General features: G+C 40.0%; 1 protein-coding gene across 1 annotated transcript; it reads right to left on the minus strand.

Moving 5' to 3' along the window:
* Positions 1-107: 107 nt before the first annotated feature.
* Positions 108-11594, minus strand: ddx23 (DEAD (Asp-Glu-Ala-Asp) box polypeptide 23). Its single transcript, XM_038722136.1, is given in 18 exon segments — positions 108-957; positions 1084-1258; positions 2638-2746; positions 2845-2996; positions 3118-3360; positions 5639-5816; positions 5938-6083; positions 6272-6497; positions 6660-6803; positions 6912-7024; positions 8913-9046; positions 9137-9275; positions 9370-9435; positions 9513-9557; positions 9560-9608; positions 10152-10271; positions 10462-10616; positions 11460-11594. Coding segments are annotated over 17 exon segments (2418 nt in total). The 5' UTR covers positions 11460-11594; the 3' UTR covers positions 108-733.
* Positions 11595-16597: the final 5003 nt, after the last annotated feature.

Genomic DNA, 16597 nt, shown 5'->3' on the forward strand with positions numbered 1-16597 from the left:
AATTTTGCTCTTTTGTACATATCTGAAGATCTTTTTCTCCATCCCAACATCTACTCATTGAAGACACCACTATCATTTCAGACTAAAAAGAAAAATGCTTCATGTTACAGATAAATTTGACAAATTTACTGTATTCACTTCATACAAATGTTTATATTTAAAATGATGAATTGCAATTTAGCCAGAGGATGCATCTGAAGCGAAAGAAACAGCCATCGTCTCTTTAACAGTCAGAAAACTATGATAACAGACAAATAATAAAATGCACTTACTACTCATCTATACTCATCCTGGCTGGTATTTATCACATTTGATATGAAGAGTAGCAATCAAACAGTGTATATCAGTTACATCATCTGGGTCCTGCTCACTGATCCTGGCTCTTGTTCACAGAAGCAAAACAAACTTCTACCACTGAGTCCTCATTTACACATTTTCAACTGAGTAAAAATATTCTAATTCACACACATCAATATGTCTTAGCCACATTTGAGCCAGACAATCCCCAAACCAGTGCTTGATGGTTCTGCACCAGTAAACAATGTGTTCTTTTCTACGAACAGACTGGCTGAAAAGACAAGCATGGGGAGGCAAGGTTGAAAAAGAACATAAGAAATTATCTGCAGACCAAATCCAACAGAAATGCATATTGTGTAGAGATACAACATGATACAACAGTTTAAAACACAGTTGTGTGTGTATGTGTGTTCAAATGGATAGAGTTCAGGGTAAATCAGGCAAAGATGGTCTCCTCTCGTCTCTTTTTGGTCAGGATGGTTCCAGGTTTGTGCTGAGCGTCCGGGTGGTTGGTCAGCTCTGGAGGGCAGGTGGACACCGGGCTCTCGAGGATGGCCTGCTTCAGGTCGTAGAACACCGCAGAGTCCTCTTTAGTGAGGAAAGTCATGGCCACACCACTCTTACCAGCACGACCCGTACGACCGATACGATGGATGTAGTCTGCATGGAGAGGAGGAAGAGGAGAAAACAAGACACTTCATTCGAGTGAAACAACACCAGGAGTCTAATTTTCACAAAATAAATATGTTGAAAGCGAAGAAAAACACACGTAATGAGGTTTCTTACCTTCAATGTTCTTAGCCATGTCGTAGTTAAGCACCATAGAGACGTCGTGGATATCGATACCTCGACCAGCAACATCTGTAGCCACCAAGATGTCTTTGGCTCCTGCCTTGAGATTGGACAGCGCAAACTCTCTCTGCTCCTGGCCTTTGCCACCGTGCAGCGTGCAAGCATTGTACTGTGTGAAGAAGAGACAACTGAGGTTAAATTTTGTTTTTATACTTAATATATTAAAAAAATCCAGTTCATTGACAGGCATTTAAAAGATTGTTCCCGAAGTGGCTGAGCTGCAACGATTAAGTCGATACCATTAGTTGTCAACTATTAAATATTTGGCCAACTACTTTGAGAATTGATTAATTGTTTTGAGTCAAGACAAAATGTCCTAATTCTCTGATTTCAGCTTCTCAAATGTGAATATTTTCTTTGGTCCTATATGACCCCATTTACATATAATGCATCTTGTATCCTGATAGTATCTTGATTTTAACCTGATTATACTTACACCTGGTAATAAGACGAGTCTCTCTTCTGTTATTTTAGTAGTTTATATTGAGTCTAACTAAAAAGGCAACGATACATTCAGTTCACCAAAACAAGCATGTTCAATGAACGGCACTCTCTCAGTGCTGTTAGGCACAACACTGCCTGTACGCACACTCAATTTCATTTTATTTGTGGAAGAGTGCGACGAGTTTGTATTTCCGCCCATGTGGTTGTCTGTGGATTGACAACGCAATTGCATTTACACTTGTGTTCAATGCAATCTCAAGCGTGGTTTGGCTGATCACAATTCGTCATTCTTAATGCATCTTACATTTACACCTCTACTTTCACGTGGTCAAGCACTATCCGATGCACTCAGATCACCAAAATCGCATTTTAATGCCAGGTGTAAAGGGGGCCTATGACAGTAAACTGAGTGTCTTTGTTTGGGCTTGTTGGGAAACAGTGATCAACATTTTTTACAATTTTCTGACAATTTATGGACCAAACAACAAATTGACTAATCGAGAAAAAAAGGTCGACAGATTAATAAATTAAAAATAAAATATAATAATATAAGATGATGAAAATAATATTTAGTTGCAGCCCTTGCCGCAAGATTCATTTCCATTTTTGATCAAATTTCACTATACAGGAGTCTACAGCCACACTGAGGGTTAACAAAGATGCAGCGGAGCTTTGAACTTCTAATGTGATTAGTTTGATATTTCAGTAAAGCCAGCCTGGCTAAAAACGTAGCAACATTTACATTAACTACACTTTATTACATTTCCATACTCATGAGAAACTGAAGAAATAAGCAATAAACCGTTATAAAAACACACACAGTTGAATATGCAGTTATCTCACAGCTAAGCTTCCTGACAATATCTCAAGGTGGTCGTGATTAGCTAATTTTTTTAATGATATATTTTTCATGAATAATAAACAAACTTAAACTTTGAGTGTTGCTTATTAAGTCATGAACATTTAATGTTCTAAAGAAAAATTTAAAGTTTTTAGTCGCTTTAAGAAGTTTTGAAACCACTGTTCTCATCTACAGTGACTTACCCCCATCTTCTCCAGAGACTTGGCCAGCACGTCACAACCCTTCTTCTGGTTGACAAAGATGATGATGGGAGGCTCAAAGCCATGCGACAACACCTCCAGCAGCTTCTTCCTGCACCACACATAATCCAAAGCTTCTCAGTGAGACACTCTGGCGGAAATAAACAGGATGTGTCTATGTTTACAGTTATATGTTGGTGTCTGTCTCACCTCTTCTCTCCCTCGGACATAAGCAAGACTTTCTGTTCCACTCTCTCATGAGGTTTGCCAGCAGACCCGATGTACACCACAGCAGGACGCCTCAAGTAGCTCCGGGCCAGTCTCTCCACAGCAGGAGGCATAGTAGCTGTGAACATGACCGTCTGAAAAGGCGCAAACAAAAATAAATAAACACAGTTTGAAACGCAAACAGTGAGAGCATCTGGCACCTACACAACAGTCTTGTTTATAAAATGTCTGCAGACATCTGACAGATAAACATACTTGTCTGTATTTATGTTTTCCAGATTCAAAGTTCATCATCATCTTCTCAGGGTCCTCTGCTTCCTCAGTGTCTGGCTTCTGATTGGTCACTGGGATGTACTCCAGAATCTTTTGGACGTCGGGCTCGAAGCCCATGTCAATCATACGATCGGCCTCATCCAGTACCACGTAGGTACAGCGGCCCAGGACCAGGTACCGGTTCTCCAACACGTCGATCAGACGACCAGGGGTGGCGATCACAATCTGTTAAGACAGGGAAAACGTACAGTCGGTGAATGTGTGTGTTTCGTGCACATAGCATCGTCACCTTATGAATGTACAGGCAGAGTGGGCTTCCTGCCAAGAGAGTACAGTGTTTGAAATAGAGGTGCTCCGATTAGGATTTTTTGGGCCGATCACCGATCGCTGAAAGCAGTATCGGCCGATCACTTGGTCTATTTGGAGCCTTTTATTTATCATGTAGCATTATACAGTATACTGTATATTTATTTAATTGGTCCTAAAAACAATGTATTAAGTGTTAAAGTTAACAGATGATAAAGTATCATGAAATGACAACTGTTTATTTTATTGCCAGGAAACATGGGCAACAAATTCCACTCAATCTGTGTAAGAGACTTAAACGATAGCAGCCTTTGCCTGGTTACTGTGAACATCTTATAGCTTAATAAATATAGCTTTACTGTGGAATAACTACAAAAACAGAAAAAAACAGCATCTTTATAAATTTACTACAACCATAAAAACTGCAACAAAAAAGGCTGTAGCCAAAATATTTAGGAGATGAAGGAGCACAGGCATCATGAGTCGATGATAAACTCTGAAGTAGCTGCTTTTTGTTCTGGAAAGCTCAGGCAGGTTCTGTGGGCTTTAGAGAGGGGAGAGACCTGCAGAGACAGGGAGAAGGGCTACAGAGAGGAGTCATAACTGCCTTCAGTGAGATTTGAAAATAAGGAAAATTTAAATAAATAAAAATAGGCTACAATGTAAATTCCATATTATACAGTCAGTTGTTATTACACAGGCAACTATATTAATTATAATTTCATATGGTTTGCCATTAGTAGGCTATAGGCTTTATATCATTTCAGTGGATTGTTTTCATTTTTAATCCTTGTGCAGGAAGCTCAGTCTACATATCTTACATGCTGCCACCGACTTTACCAGAGGGAGAGTAGCAAACAAGGTTTTTATTTGATTTCATAAAGGTTAAAAATACGGGATATTTACAGGGAAACATTTAACGGATGGATACCGGGTGAGAACGGAAAAATACGGGAGAATCTCGGGGAAAACGGGAGGGTTGACATGAGAGGACTAGAGAGAGGAGTGGGGTAATGTGAGGTTACATCCACACTGCTACATTTTTAAAACAGTTTCATAACAAAACCAATCTTCTCCGTCCAGAGCAGCGTTTTAGCTTCGTATCAGAGTTGATCTCTGTCTATATTAGAACGACTGAAAACACACATCCAGTGGCCGTTCAGGTAGCTACACTGGGCATGCGCGTGCCAGTGTAAACATGAAGCAGATGGTCTACTCCGCAGTAGCAGACGATTTAGTGAAAGAAGAAATTAATACAGACCAAGAACCACACCAGGCTTTTTTCTTCTTTTCTTTTTTGCATTGACCGACAGTGAAGTGGAACTGTTACTGAAAGTAACACGGGAGTACAAGAGACTGCGCCGGAAAACAGACTGGGAGTTGTCGCATAGTAAATACAGCGACATGCACAGTAGGCTAGGCTAACTGTTAAGTGTTATTTACACAGTACTTATATTTTAATAAAAATACCAAAACTAGAACTCTGTAAGTAGCATCGTGTTTTTGCTTTGCATGACTGATAAGACCGACCCACAAAGCCAAATGTGAGTGTGTGTCATCATTTTATAAAGTCCTCTGTTTTGTCCATCGGGTCAGCAGCGTTTTCAAACAAACATCTTCTGATTCACAGTTTTGATCTGGACGATGCACCATTAAAAATATGGTAAAATTAGCTATTAGCAGTAAATGTCTACACTATAAACATGTTCTGATAAACTAGATTATTCTATTACTGAAGAAAACGTCACTATGTGATGATTATTAGGCAACATCTGAGGTTATAAGGAGAGTCTTTTCTCTATAAATTTCTAGGCAGATTTAATTTAATGTTTATCCATGACAATAAACATATTTATGAGTAGACGTCATGCTAAAACTAACTATGTGTATCATGTCTGTGTATTCATATTTAGAGGTTATTGTAATGAGAATTTAAAGAAGAATAACTTATTTACTCAACATATTGTGACTCAACATTATGTTCACAAAGAATAAGAGAAGTCAGTGTAACCAAGTCATTTGAATGTTACTGTGTCAAAATGAGACCGTTACCAATTACACATGAGAAACAGATTTGTGTGGTCATTTGGCATTAGCAGGATGATAACTTTAGACACTTAGATTGATTATCTAGATACTGTTGCAGTTGTTTTTCTACTTGTCCAAGAAACACTCATATAAATGCTGCATGTTTCACCTCACAGCCCATCCTGAGACGGAAGCCCTGGTCCTCTCTGGAGATTCCTCCAATCACGGCCACTGTGCGGATGCCAAGCGGTTTACCGAACTTGATGGTCTCCTCTTCAATCTGCTGCGCCAACTCACGAGTCGGGGCCAGGATCACAGCATACGGACCCTGGTCTGAATCTTCAATCCTGCACAGAGAGCAGATGAATGTAACAGACGCATATCCAAGTAAAGAAATAAATAAAAATGTGCACAGGCAAACATAAAATCTTGGAAAATTTAAGTGGCAAGAGATTATTTAAGTGTTACCTGTCAATCTTTGGCAGGGTAGTAATCCAGACCAGCAGTGGAATAAGGAAAGCAGCTGTTTTACCGCTACCTGTCTCAGCCACACCAATGATGTCACGGTTCTGTAAACCAATGGGAATGGCCTGCCTCTGAATAGGTGTCGGATCCTGGATTTAAAAGAAACACGTCATTATTAGTGATTACACTGACTTAAACAAAGAGAAGATATAGTCTGTGCACATCAAACTAAAACATATCTGATCTTATCCGTTTGTCATAGTTACAAAAATCTAATTCTCCACCACTCTGTATTGCTCTCATGGAAACTTCCACGTCGAGGCTCGAGCGAGCTGACCTTGTAGCCACATTTGTCGATGACCTCCAGGATGTGTGCGGGCAGCGAATACTCCTTCCAGTTCCTGATGGGGTTCGGGATCTTTCCTCCCTTGGTAGTGATGCTATAGTCCTCTCTGAAGATTCGCCAGTCTCTGTCCGTCATCTCGTCCAGCTTCTTCTGAGACCAATGTCTGTCGTCCCAGCGCTGCTTGGCTTCCTTCTTACGCATCTTCTTCAGTCTTACCCTGAGAGGAGCAGAGAATAAACACTGGATGGTGCCTTCCTTCACCTACAACCACCTTCCTGTCTGTTTTAATTTATATATACACTCTGAAGTAGCTTTTGAAAACCACTGGTATGCTCCTTAAAGCCACAAACTAAGCTGACCATTTCTCTGTTTCACTCACTCTTCCTGCTCCTTCTCTTCCAGTGTGCGTCTTTTCTCCATCAGGTCACCATAAAAACGTGACTGGTCTCTTTTCTGCTGCTTCAAGTCGATGCCGGCGATGAAGCCTCGCCCGTACAGCTGTACCTGATGCTTTTCTTTGTAACTAGGAGACAGATTGGGAACATTCACATTGTTGCAGACTGGTACACGTTCTGACAAAACAAAAGACCTGCTTCCATTCGAAAGGTGAAATGTGTTTATGTTCACTCACATTGGGTTGTAGTCAACTGAAGTGTCTTCAGAAGCATCCCACTCAAACACAAACTTCCTGTCATTCAGGTGACGGGTTCTACGGCGTTTCTTGAGCCCACCCAAGTAACGCTCCTGTAAAGATCAGATATTTATATTGTTTTATTGAGACAGGATAGGACATTTAAGGGAAAGAGTTGCTCACTCGACATTTAGATAGGGAGCGGAGGCACTACTGAGAAATTTTGCCATTAAGTCTTACTTTTATGATCATCATGAGAGACGCTTGCCCTGGCTTTTCTTTATAGTAAATACAACTAGTAGGTATTTTCAGATTATTAATGGGGTGGGGATGAAAAAAAATGCGTCAAAGGACTTAAAATAAAACTACGAAGAGTCATAGGGTTACACATCAGGTTAGATACGTTTGTGCGTGGAACACTGCTAATGGCGCGTTCCATTTACCTTGGAAGTCGGAAACGGAGCTGGGAATGATCTCACACCCGAGTTGACCATGTTCCAGCGCACAACAAATTTTAAGTCGGAAAATGAAGATGAAGCCTTTTAGCCATTGTATTTTGCACATACAAGCAACATGTCTACGGATATAAGATATTGGACTGTACAGTGTGTACGACTGACTTAATGAGACACAAGTAAAGAGAGAAGTGTAATAAACATTATATTACTACAGCTTGAGCAGCCATCTTGGATTTTGGGGTTGGTGATGTTCTCTCCTGACTTTCTGGTGTCGGAAATCGGTCTTATGGGGGGGGTTCCAGTCGAAATTTCCAACTGGCGGGTTGGAACTTCTGACTTCCCAGTACAACTGGAACGCGCCATAAGTTACCAACCATAACAACCATGCAATCAACGTTAGATAGTGTAAGAGTTAGAAGTTAAATCAATTCATATATTTAAGGTAATGTACTAAAAATATATTGACAGTGTTTACTCTGTTAACTACTTACATTTTTGTATTACACAGTTGGTATTTAAATATTTACATGTTTAAATCGTTGCATTTGAATCTGTAAATCAGCTACTATATTAAGCTGAATCTACCTGTTTGTTTTCCTTGCATTTACTTCAGTCTAACTTCTGCTAGCTGCTGATTGCTTGATCTGCAGAGAAGGTGATTGCAGCCAATCTTCCATCACTTCAGGACCTGCACGCCTGCTGGACTCTGAGGCGAGCAGGAAAGATTGCCGCTGACGCCTCCCATCCCAGCCACAAACTGTTTCAGACTCTCCCCTCTGGCAAGAGGCTGCGGTCCATCGGGACCAAAACCTCTCTCCACAAACAGCTTCTACCCGTCTGCAGCTAGCCTCATCAACAAGGCCCGGGCCCCCCCACTGACACTCCAACCCCCCCTCAAATAATACAATCGTCTCTGCACATGTAAATCACTTCATGTCAAGTCATGCACGAACCTGGCACATTGCACACATCTGTTGTGAATTTGTTAATTGTTGTTCCATTGTTATTTTTATTTTCTTATATTGTCAGTTGTATTATTTTTCTATAACTTGCATTTGTTTATTACATATTTATATATTTCTACATCTATTTATGTCAGCTGTATGTCTGTCTGCGTGTAGCACCTTAACACCAAACCAAATTCCTTGTATGTGTAAAAAACTACTTGGCAATAAAGCTCCTTCTGAATCTGATTGTTGCTGAGTGTTAGTTCAGTCACGTGAGAGGCTGAACAAGGAAGTGCTGTTGTTGTTATGAAGCTGATGAAGTGTGGAGAAGAGTAAAGTTATCCGTCTCCATCCTGTTGTTTCTTCTCATAAAACCACCACACATCGAACTCCCACGTTACACTAGCATTACAGCGTTAATGACGAATATTGTGCGAGATGAAAGATGTTGTTCGTTGTGCAGTTTCACAAACTTTACAGAACTAAAACAGTAAATGTTACTTTACTGTTTTACTGCAAACTTCTTTACTTAGAAAATGATCTTTAAAAATTGCCAAACATAGTCTCACGCTAATGCCATTTCTCTTGAGACTTACCTTGATGGCGACGAGTTCTTTGCTCTTATCTTTCTCCTCTCTGAGCTTTTGTCGCCCGTCATCTTCTTCATTCCCGTTGTTCTCTCGATCCATTCGCTCTCTTCGCTCTCGTCTCTCCCTCTCCTGTGGGTCCTCTGTAACACACATTCTCAATTACGACCCTGATGCTTCTATAACAGCAAGCAGGTCATTTCACACTGAATGAACCAGAGGCTGATGCGCACCCATCATTTTTCTCCCCATGTCCTGGAACATCCTTCTCTTCTTCCTCTCCTCTTCCAATAACCTCCTCCTTTCCTCTGTCTGTTGCTCCCTCCGTTTCAAAGCCTCAGCTTCTCGCTCCGCCTTGGAGAGGAACTTGGGCTGAAAAGGACAAAGGAAAAAGAAGTAGTAAGGAAAACAAGATCTTGGGTTTAAAAAAAGGAAAAGAAAATGTGAAGCTCAGGAAAATTATCACCTTTGCTTCAGCTTCCTCTTCTGCCTTCTTCTTGGCGAGAAGCTCTTCCAAAGACAAAGGTTGGACCTGAACAGTGGTAACACACGTCAAACACTGAAAATAACAACCTGAGAAACAATGTAACACCATAAAAAGATTTTTACCTTCTCTTTCTTCTTTTTTTTCATCTTCCTCTTCTTCTGTTTTTTATTTCCCTGTCTCTCTTTAATTTGGCATCCTTTGACTTCGGTGAAACACTTCTATACAGGAAAGTGACAGAACAAAATTAAATTTTAATTAATTAATAGTGTGAACAACCTCTTAAAATAACAAGCATTCATTCGTTGTTTTACTGATTTCAGTGTATATAAAAATGTTCATTATAAGCAATCCTATTTATACACATCCAATGACCTAAAAATGAGCAGTAAAGAAGAAGCATCTTATATTAACTGACACTAAGTAACTGTAACTGACACTAAATGCAGATAGTTTCCCAGTTTTTAAGCACATCACAGAAAAAAATGCAGATAATTTAATAAGAGCGTACCGAAGTGCAGAATTACAACACCCAACAGACTTTCCCAGTTATATTAACAACTTACTTCGAGGTTGGCACGAATGTTGTTTACAAGTTGGAAACTGGTAGTTACAGTAACTCTGATATGACATGAACGCAGCATGAATTTGAATGATACATTTATATACAGTTGTCTGAGAGTCTTCAGAGTTCTGAAAAAAAACACCACAACTTGAAGTTGTTGTATAAATCTTGTGTGTTGTGTATTTCTGCATTCACATACCTGGACCTCTTGCTGCGATCTTTATCACGCCGATGGCCATCTCTGTCCTTACGGCCCCGCTCTCTGTCCTTATCTCTGTCACGTTCCTTGTCTCTATCCTTGTCCTTCATGCGTCGTTCTCTGTCATTATGATACAAATCAGACACGATTCATTATTTTTTTCAATTTCAAAATGAGACAAACTGAAACTTAGTTATGTAAAAAAAAAAAAAAAAATCTCTGTCTGTAATCATACAGAAATTATAACATCGTTAAAACTAAAACTAAAAATCTAGTTAAAGAAGAGTTTGTGCCCATCCATTTTAGTTACCTTTCTGCAGATTTAGAGCGATTTCGTTCACGAGAACGATGGCGTTTGTTGCGTGTAGGTGAGGCTTTACGCTCCCGCGAGCGGCTGCGTTTCCTCTCTCTGTCTTTGGATCCTGAGGCCTCAGCATCCTTCTTGTCTGTGGAGTCGGCTGCCATCTGCAAACATAAAGATCGTGTGTAAGTGTATTTATCACAAACTTAATACTTTTAGTGCATTTTTAACACCAGTTTTTAGATAAGGTACTGTACTCTATAAATGAACAGCTATGGCACAGTTAACAGTTAAGTTTTTGGATCTCTCAAGTTCATACAACAAAAGAGGCAGAGCAGAACTGATGGCTAAAAACAATATAAGCAGTACAATAAAAACAAAACTAACAGAATATAAAACATAAATAAATGAAAAATAACAAAGTAGCACAGTTGGTGCATACGTTTCACGTTTCAATAAAACTAAACTTAAAGATGAAACTATTTGAATACGGTCCTGTGCTGTTTTTAGAAACACTACAGTCTTTCAAATAAGGAAAAATCACTTATAGTGAGTGACTGCACGATTTCGGGCACATGTATGTCAGGTTTTATCCATAAGGTCTGTCTTTTAACCATATTATTTGTCTCCGCTTTTATTTGTGCATTAATGACAAAAACTCCTGTGAGTCCCTGAAGGTAATGTGCATTATTTGTCTTACGGTAAAAGATTTCACGCTTTGGTTTCAAGTAAAAGATTCATAAATAAAACATCAATGCTGTAAAAATCTTGTAAGTAACATGCCATATACGACATAAAATTCAGTAACTCACCCTATGTAGAATAAATGCAGTGGATAGTGTGAACAAGCTAACTGACCTAGCTCCTTACGTTAGCTAACAAGTTAGCAAAAGGGCTAATTATCGTCCAGAAACTGCCCATGCATGCAACACTGAAACCTCATTCAAATCAGCCGTTTACACTTTATAAAGAGCGGTGTGCGTGCTTTACAACATTTAAAAACTCACCTTAATCTCTCATCAACAAAACACTTGCGATTTATGTTCGCTTCAAGAAGACGCCATATCGTCCGACACGAGCTAACGTCAGCAAGGCTTTGTGGGAGTCGTAGTACTGAGCGTTTCAAACAGAGTGGAGACAACGGCTTCTTACACTACATTTCCCAGAAAAGTGGATGCATTTTCTCAGGGCCTCACATTGTTTTGCACATGAAGGCCTAAGTGCCTGACTAAAAATAACTTTATCAACTGGACTGTCTGTAAATTATCCCATTTTAGGCACAAGGTGGCAACAGCGTTACACGTTAGCGTGACACAGAATCTGATACCACGACAACGGTAGAATAACCGTCAATTTACACTTCAGGGCCAGATAGTTTAATCTCATTTCAGACAGTTAATTATTGGCTATTGGCCATACATAAATCACTATGATCACTATTATTAATATTAATTAATAATATTACTATTATGTTTTAAACTTGGATGAAGTAACATTATCATATCTATCTACCTACCTACCATAAAACAAGAGGAAGAAAATAATTGATATTACTAATTTAATTGTGAGATGCATTCATAATTAAAAAAAAGACTAAAATATCTGCCCTAGGAGCCAGACTTATCAGTCTATAGTCGATCAACAGACTACAGTGCAGCCATGATGAAATAGGTCTGTCTGCTCAGTACCACTTAAAACACTGCAGCAGATTATTATTCAAGAAGTGTTGTAAGTGCAGAGACCAGACTATGTTTTCCCTGTAATCTAAACTATCCTCTGGTGTGTATGTGTGCATACATGCTCCTGCAGACAGATTTTATTTTATTTTTTTAGATGCTGCTATGTTTGACTACAGGGTGGATTGGCTTGATGCTGATTCATATTCTGGACCTGGCTTTTCATCCATGGGGAGATCAAGAAGGATTTATGAAGCTCTTCTGAAGGTGAAACAGTTTCAGTAGGAACAGATCAAAGTTGATGGGGGGAAAAAAACAACACAAAGGGGAAAGATACAAGGAAGAAACCCATAGACTGGTTAAACAGTAAGAGAACTGAATTGAAGTCTTAGCAATTCTTTGTTTTCTCTGATTATCTTTCATTAAATAATTCTAAACAAGTTTGTATAAGAGTCTGAAATAAATTATGAATTCCCTCTCTCTCTCATGGAGGAACTACTAATGTGCAACGGGCTATTATGTCCTTTAATGGTGGGAATCTGTTTCAGGGTTACTCTTATAGACCCTTGTCATGGCAGGGAAAGCACAGGTGTAACTAACATTAACAATGCCAGGTCATTGAGTCAGCACGCACAATGTCATGCTGCCATGATTAATGTTATTAATTACACCTGTCTGTCTGCCATGAAAATGGTCTATTCTGTGAATCCTTTGTTAATCTTTCTTTCTTAATTTCACTGGATACACTGGGATACACTGACATACACTGACCACCTAACAAATAGATGAAGGTGTGTGCTGCTGTCTCTTACCAGGGTGTGGGCAAAAAAAGGACTAGACTATGATCGGACTGACGGTGTAGAAGAAGCATGGGTGTTAAGTAATAACGTTAATGATGGCTAGCATGCACAATACAAAGAGCCTGAAACAAGCGGCTAAGTGGAATTTATTAATTCATGTGATAATGAGGAGCAGGTGTGCAGGCTGGTAATTAGTCAACTGATGAGTAGATGGGAGAACTCTGTGTGGACAACTGGTGGACAGGTGCAGAATGGCAGGTCTGCAATAACCGGAGAAGTTCCTAAACATTGTAATGCCATGTTTAGATGTAGTTTTTATAATGTGTAAGCTCTTTCCTTGAATATCTGATTTGACCAGTGTTGTCATGTTAAATGAGTGAACCCAAATGCAGTTGTTAGATGATCAGTACAGAACTTTATTGCAAAATGAGGAATGGAGGATGAGGGGGGTACTGGCTGGCGATGGTGAAGGGTAAGGGGGAAATGAAGGCTGGCTGAGCCGAGCTGGGAGTGAAGGCACAGTGGCAGGTGCACAATACAGAAACATTGTCCATTAATAAAGTGTAGACAGTCAATTTAACACATTTCTATTACCATAACTATGCATTATATTTCATCACAACAAAAGAGTGAATCATGAAAGTGTATGATTTATATAATTTCCCCAGCATTGTTAGGTAAAATTGCACTTCATGCACCAGAAATACCAAGTTGGTGTGTTATTTCTATTCAATGCCCGTGACATTTTGTGTCTCTGCAGAGTGCTGACATAAGTCACTCACACACACAAACACGCTGTCTTGATACTTTGGTGCTTCACTGCTGCCATGACTACGCTACGGTTTCACCATTAGCAGGTTGTCTTACATAATACAGTAGCAAGTTCTGCAAAGAATGATGATTTAGTAAACCAGGTGGATCTGAAAAACATGTGGATTATCATTACTCTGTTTTGTTTTGGGTATATTTCTACAGTGAAGATACAGCAGAAGTACAGTGAAGCATGAAGATGAGCAGAGAATGGAATGACAGAGAAAACACATGCAGGCACAATTAATTAAAGATTTTCCATTACAGAAGACCATTATACTACTTTTTGATACATCTTTTAATTAATTAGGTAATTTAATTAATTAGACATTTATTGCTAGAAGTTGGGGAAAATATCTTATAAGGGTAGAAATTTCTGTAAACAGACAAAAGAAAATTTCATGCCAATGCAAATTCTTAATGCATTTTTGTGTTTGTTTTGTTTGCATCATGGCCAGTTAATCATCCCTCAGGTCCAGAAGCTGACCTGTTTTCAACCAGTTGTTGTGTAATAATGAGGATTACCTAATTCTGGTACCTAACAGCTGACTATTGAGAACAGTTAAAGATAGGCTTTGGCTTATTGGAGGACTGGCAAATTGTGTTGTTTAGGGTCAATTGTTGTGCTCAATACACTTTTGATTGAAAGATATTGCCGTGGCCAGCTTTCCCTTGTGTTTCCCTGTGTCTCCTCCTGCTCCACTGTGTGTGTGTGTGTGTGTGTGTGTTTGTACGTGATGTGGCTGCAGCCTGTCCTGGCACCTGGCTCATCTCCACAGCTTCCGTCAGCTCATCAACTCAACTGTTCAAGTACCCCAGCCCTCCTGCCATTATTGACCTTTGATATTTGATGTGACTCTTGGCCGATATAACATTGAAGATTTTTCTAGTGTGGTATGGTTTTTTGTGTGGCCTTGACTAACTTTGTTTTTCTCCTGTGCCTCTCTGCATCTCTGTCCAGCCACCTACCACCACCCGCCTCAGCTCAATCTCCATCCATTCTCCACACTCATCAGCCTACCTACATCAGTTTCTGCTTACCCCCTTCTTCCATCCATTATTATTCATTCAACCTTTTACCAAACATCTCCCTCTGGGTCTGACTGCGCTGATCAGCAAATATTTACCATTTTTGGAGCCCTAGAAACTGACTTTTGCTGTAGTCTTGTGATTGGATGGCCCAAATATGACTGTGTTTAGCTGTTATCCAGATGTGCACATCTCCAACAGTAACCCTCTCCCCCAACCCAGGCACCTCATGTGCCCACCCATCCCCCCATATTCCCCGATGCCAGGCGTGGATGCCTTATTAAACCACTGAAAGAGCACTAGCTCTTGACATACCCTCAGGGTATGCCAAACAGGGCATGTGGGGGAGGGGGGGGGGGTGTATATATGGTCAAGGTGAAGAGTGTGTGTAAATGGGGGTTTCTGGGGGTCTCACAGTATGGAGAATGAGGTGAGTGGGAATGGGATAGTTGTACAGGGGGGAGTCTATTTACCTCTGGCAGGGACACAAGGGGTCTTATCATACCAACAGACCTGCACTCCAGCGTGTGTGTGTGTGTGTGTGTGTGTGTGTGTGTGTGTGTGTGTGTCAACAAGAAGATATGCAGTGCAGACAAGATAAAGTGCTTAGCATACACAGCACGCGCTGACACACATTCATACATCAATTCACATGTACATCGTCACACACCGATGCCCTTAACTGCATATACAATACTCCCAGACACACATGAACAGATAATGGGACGGCACGGGCAGAACTGACAGAGTAAGACATAAATGGGACAAATAAAATTGTCTGAATTGCAGAATTTACAGCAGTGATGAATAGATATGTTGTTTTTTTAATCACTGATGATTTTTAGGACATTACAAATTGCATGCTAATGCTCATACAGCTTAATATGGTTAATATTAATGCACATCAGACCTCAGGGTTCGTGCCAATAGAAAGGCTGTGGTGTATGATGTCTTGTGATGTCTGTGTGCCTCATTAAGTAGCCTAAAGCACACAGACATACACAAGCTGACAGCTGCCCTGCTGCATGAACCTGTCACATCAGAACAGCTTTGGACTGAGCAATCAGACAGGGATGGACAGCTTGATTGAAAGAAACTTCCCTGCAATAAAATAAAATAAAAATTCTGCTTTGATTTGTCTTATTTTTGTGCCATTTGTGGCTGCTGCAAAGTCTTGTCTTTTGTGTAGAAGAGAGATGACAAAGAAATTCAGACACATGCACAAACTTTTTTAGAAATAAACATAATGGTAATATGAATATGAAATAACAAAGCTAAATAGGCCGTTTGAAGTAATAGTTGGGAAATATGCATATTTGTTATCTTCACTCAATATAAGGCTACAGCCAGCAGCAACTTTGGACAGAGGCATCTGTTTCCCTCTCTTTCCACTCTTTAAACTAAGCTAAGTGGCTACTAGCTGCATTAGAGTGGTGTCCATCTTCTCATCTAACACTGCAAGAAAGCAAATAAACATATTCTCCAATATGCAGACATACAGTGGGTGAGAAAATGATACAAAAACAATATGTGGAAAGACATGACAGTGGCCATGTCTGTTGGGCTGAGCCACAGAGAGGCAGATGCCTATATGGGACACTGGAGAATGTCACTCTTCAGCCAGCTGAGCCTTTGACATACAACCCCATTTTCCATCCAGTCACAGGAGTTATGATACTGTCAGAGAGCTGTGGCGCAGCTTACTGTTACAGTGGATTTGTATGTGTGTGTGTGTGTGTGTGTGTGTGTGTGTGTGCACGCTGGCACAAGGGAATGTAACCTATATGTCAGTCTGCAGATAGCTCATCAGTAACCAGGCAGCATAGATTT

This window comes from Micropterus salmoides, unplaced genomic scaffold (assembly GCF_014851395.1).
Source record: "Micropterus salmoides isolate LMB-PRFRI ecotype aquatic unplaced genomic scaffold, ASM1485139v1 Ms_hic_scaffold_16, whole genome shotgun sequence".
Taxonomy (NCBI): domain Eukaryota; kingdom Metazoa; phylum Chordata; class Actinopteri; order Centrarchiformes; family Centrarchidae; genus Micropterus; species Micropterus salmoides.